The sequence below is a fragment of the Cynoglossus semilaevis genome, chromosome 11 (genome assembly GCF_000523025.1).
Source record: "Cynoglossus semilaevis isolate Cse_v1.0 chromosome 11, Cse_v1.0, whole genome shotgun sequence".
NCBI lineage: Eukaryota > Metazoa > Chordata > Actinopteri > Pleuronectiformes > Cynoglossidae > Cynoglossus > Cynoglossus semilaevis.
Window position 1 is genome coordinate 20,099,722 of NC_024317.1, and position 1,194 is coordinate 20,100,915.

At 41.2% G+C, this 1,194-nt stretch overlaps 1 protein-coding gene across 1 annotated transcript in view; it reads right to left on the bottom strand.

Moving 5' to 3' along the window:
* The window catches only part of ddx27 (DEAD (Asp-Glu-Ala-Asp) box polypeptide 27), a 28,603-nt gene that overhangs the window by 983 nt on the left and 26,426 nt on the right, over positions 1 to 1,194 (bottom strand). Inside the window, exons 18-20 of the mRNA XM_025060463.1 lie at positions 747 to 867; positions 254 to 350; positions 110 to 169 (exon numbers count right to left, since the gene is read on the bottom strand). Coding sequence (XP_024916231.1) covers positions 110 to 169; positions 254 to 350; positions 747 to 867 — 278 coding nt within the window. The remainder of the gene's footprint in view (positions 1 to 109; positions 170 to 253; positions 351 to 746; positions 868 to 1,194) is intronic.

The window sequence follows — 1,194 nt, forward strand, 5'->3', positions numbered from 1 at the left end:
CATATATATACACATATATATATATATACACATATATATATATATATATATATATATAAATCAGAAGTGGTCAATGCTTGTGTGAAAACGACAGGACATCAAAACTCACCTGGAGCTACTGTTAGACTTCCTGTTCAGACCCAGACGCTTCCTGTCAGCAAAGGATGGCCTATGAGGGCACAGGGAGAGACAAGCGGATTAGACAAACAGACAAGTATGTAGGTGTGTGTTTGTCTTTGTGTGTGTGTCTCACCCTGCTCTGTAGTTCTTCAGAGCTTTCCTGCTTGTGTTGGTCAGCTCTTTGTCGAATGCCGACGTCTTGCCTCCTTTTCTTGTTGTCTGAGTGGCTGCTATAAACGCACACCCCGCATTAGCGTCAAGGGTTGTCAGTGTTTTAATTACATACAACAAAGTCCAAAGAGAAAATCAGTGGTTTTAGCTCACAGGGACACAGGAGTTCCTGGCCCACTATTGCCTCTTGTTGTCATTTTGTGTCAATGGAGTAGAGTAATTATTACAAACAGTGAATTCACAATTAGTCATTTAGGTTTGTTGATGCTGACACCAATGAAACAATAAAAATAAAAACACCGATTTCCACTATGGACCCTGGTGTTCAGAATCCTCTGAAATGTCAGTTCTTTCTCAAAAAAAAAAAAAGTCTAACAAATGTTTAAATGTTATTCATAGCAATTTAGACAGTGTAGACTATGATGTTTGCCTCAGAAAAACACAGCTGCACTAACCTTTTGAGGGTGCCTCATCCTCCGGCATCGCTCGTGCTCTCTTTGGTTTTCTCTCTCTCTTGGCTGATCGCTCAGCAAACATCTGAGCCTTTAGGATCTCAAACTGAGCGCGTTCCTCAGACTGAGAACAAAGAAGCACAGCAGCAGTGTTGGACTATAGTACTTGTGTTTTAGGACGGTAGTATCTGTGTTAGACCTTCAGTACTGGAATGTAGTACTAGTGTTAGGATTGCAGTATCTGTGTAAGACTGTAGGACTGGTGTTGGCCGCTGCAGTATCTGTGTTTCTTTGTAGTACTGGACTCTAATACTAGTGTTAAGACCGTAGTATCTGCGTTAGACCTTCAGTACTGAAGTGTAGTACTAGTGTTAGGATTGTAGCGCTGATGTTGGTGCTGCAGTATCTGTGTTTCTTTGTAGTACTGGACTCTAATACTAGTGTTAAGACC